The 1,746-nt window shown below is 39.6% G+C and overlaps 1 protein-coding gene across 1 annotated transcript in view; it reads left to right on the top strand.

Annotated features, from left to right (window-relative positions):
- LOC109821664 (protein APEM9) overlaps positions 397-1,746 on the top strand; it is a 6,411-nt gene continuing 5,061 nt past the window's right edge. The window contains exon 1 of the mRNA XM_020387857.1: positions 397-473. Within this exon, the coding sequence (XP_020243446.1) occupies positions 418-473 (56 nt within the window). The 5' untranslated portion in view covers positions 397-417. The remainder of the gene's footprint in view (positions 474-1,746) is intronic.

Raw genomic sequence — 1,746 nt, 5'->3', positions numbered from 1 at the left:
GGTCGTGCCCTCGAAGGTCGCGATGGGCGCCGGCGGCTGGGGGAGCGGGACGTGGGCGGTGTACTTGGGCGGTCCAGGTGGGGGGAGGTGGCGGCGCCTGGGTCCACGATCTCGATTAGGTCGGAGTCCGCCATGGGTGAGGATTAGGGTTTTTTCTTTTTTATACTTCCCCCACTTTTATTTATTTTCTATGGGGCGGAAATTAGGGCGTGGAATCGGAGAGAGATTATTATAAGGTGGAGCGCGTTTACTAGATGGAGCGATATACGTATTTGCCCCTGGTTTTAAAAGCGCGCGTCTGGGCTGATATTCGAACGGGGGACCGCACCCGCACACCGCGGTGATGATCCAGGATAGCATTCGCTCGGCGCTTTTTAGCAAGTCAGCAGCAGCAGCAGCAGAAGAGAGCGGGAGGTAATGCCGATGTCATCTCGAAACCGAAATCTGCGAAACAAATCGAATCTCTCCGAAAGGTATTTTTCAACTCGAGAACCATAATTTACCTTTTTGAAATTTTCTAAAATAAATTAGCCACAAATCTAGGGTTTTAGACGTTAATAAAACGGTCTTGCAAACTTGCACCCCGAACCCGTACAGTGTTGAGGACTGAACGGAAACTAGGTAGTAATTGAATTTTTCCCAAGATATTGTTTTTATGTTTGATGAGGTTCCGTGGGATATAGATGCAGTTTATATTGATCATGTCTGCAGTTTAGTGGTGCCTCTCTCTCTATATATCATATATATATACTATATATATATCTATATATATATATCATATATTATATATAGTATATTATATATATATGAGAAAATGGTATTGCTTGTACCAAGCCATAAATTTTGTGCTCACTTAGTGATGATTTCAATCACTCATACCACTCAATACTTATGTGAATGATGGTCCTATATATATAATATAATATATATATATAATATAATATATATATATGAGATTAATGGAATCCTTGTCATAGGAGGGGATTTCCTCCTTGACGACCCTCTAAATCATATGAATGAGCGCGACATTGTGGATAGATCCGCCTCCGTTGACTTGCATCTACATATTCAAAACCCTAACACCGACCAAGTTTGGGGTGAACCCGTCGTCGTTTGACCCTTTCCATCTCACTCGTATCAACTTATTAACGCTTTGACATGAATAGAACCTTTTCAACATCGCTCGATGAGGGTCAACGACGACGGATTCACCCCAAACTGGTGTGTTTGGGTTTAGAATATGTAGATCAAGTTCAACGGAGCGGATCAATCCATAATGTCGCCCTCACATCATGTGATTTTAGACGGCGTCAAGGAGGAAGCCTTTCCTTATGACCATATACCCATTCAATCTCTCTCTCTCTCTCTCTCTATTATATAATATATATATATATATATATATATATAATATATATATATATATAATTATATATATATACTATTGCAGAAAAAATGAGTATGTTGGTACCAAGCCACAAATTTTGGGCTTGTAGTGATGTGTTCACATCCCCTCCACTCATTCAACTCAATACCCATGAATGTCGGTCCCATATCTTTGATATGAGGGAGGGGGATGTGACACTCACTACCATAGCACAACTTTTTGTGCTCGGCTACCAAGCATACCCATATTGTTTCTCTCTTCTCTCTCTCTCTCTCTATATATATATATATATTAGTATATATATTATATATATATATATATATATATATATATATATATATATACCTATATAGTATTTCTCC

Source organism: Asparagus officinalis, chromosome 1 (assembly GCF_001876935.1).
Source record: "Asparagus officinalis chromosome 1, Aspof.V1, whole genome shotgun sequence".
In the NCBI taxonomy this organism is placed as follows: domain Eukaryota; kingdom Viridiplantae; phylum Streptophyta; class Magnoliopsida; order Asparagales; family Asparagaceae; genus Asparagus; species Asparagus officinalis.
The sequence above is the reverse complement of the archived record's forward strand: the minus strand, read 5'-3'. Positions and strand labels throughout refer to the sequence as shown.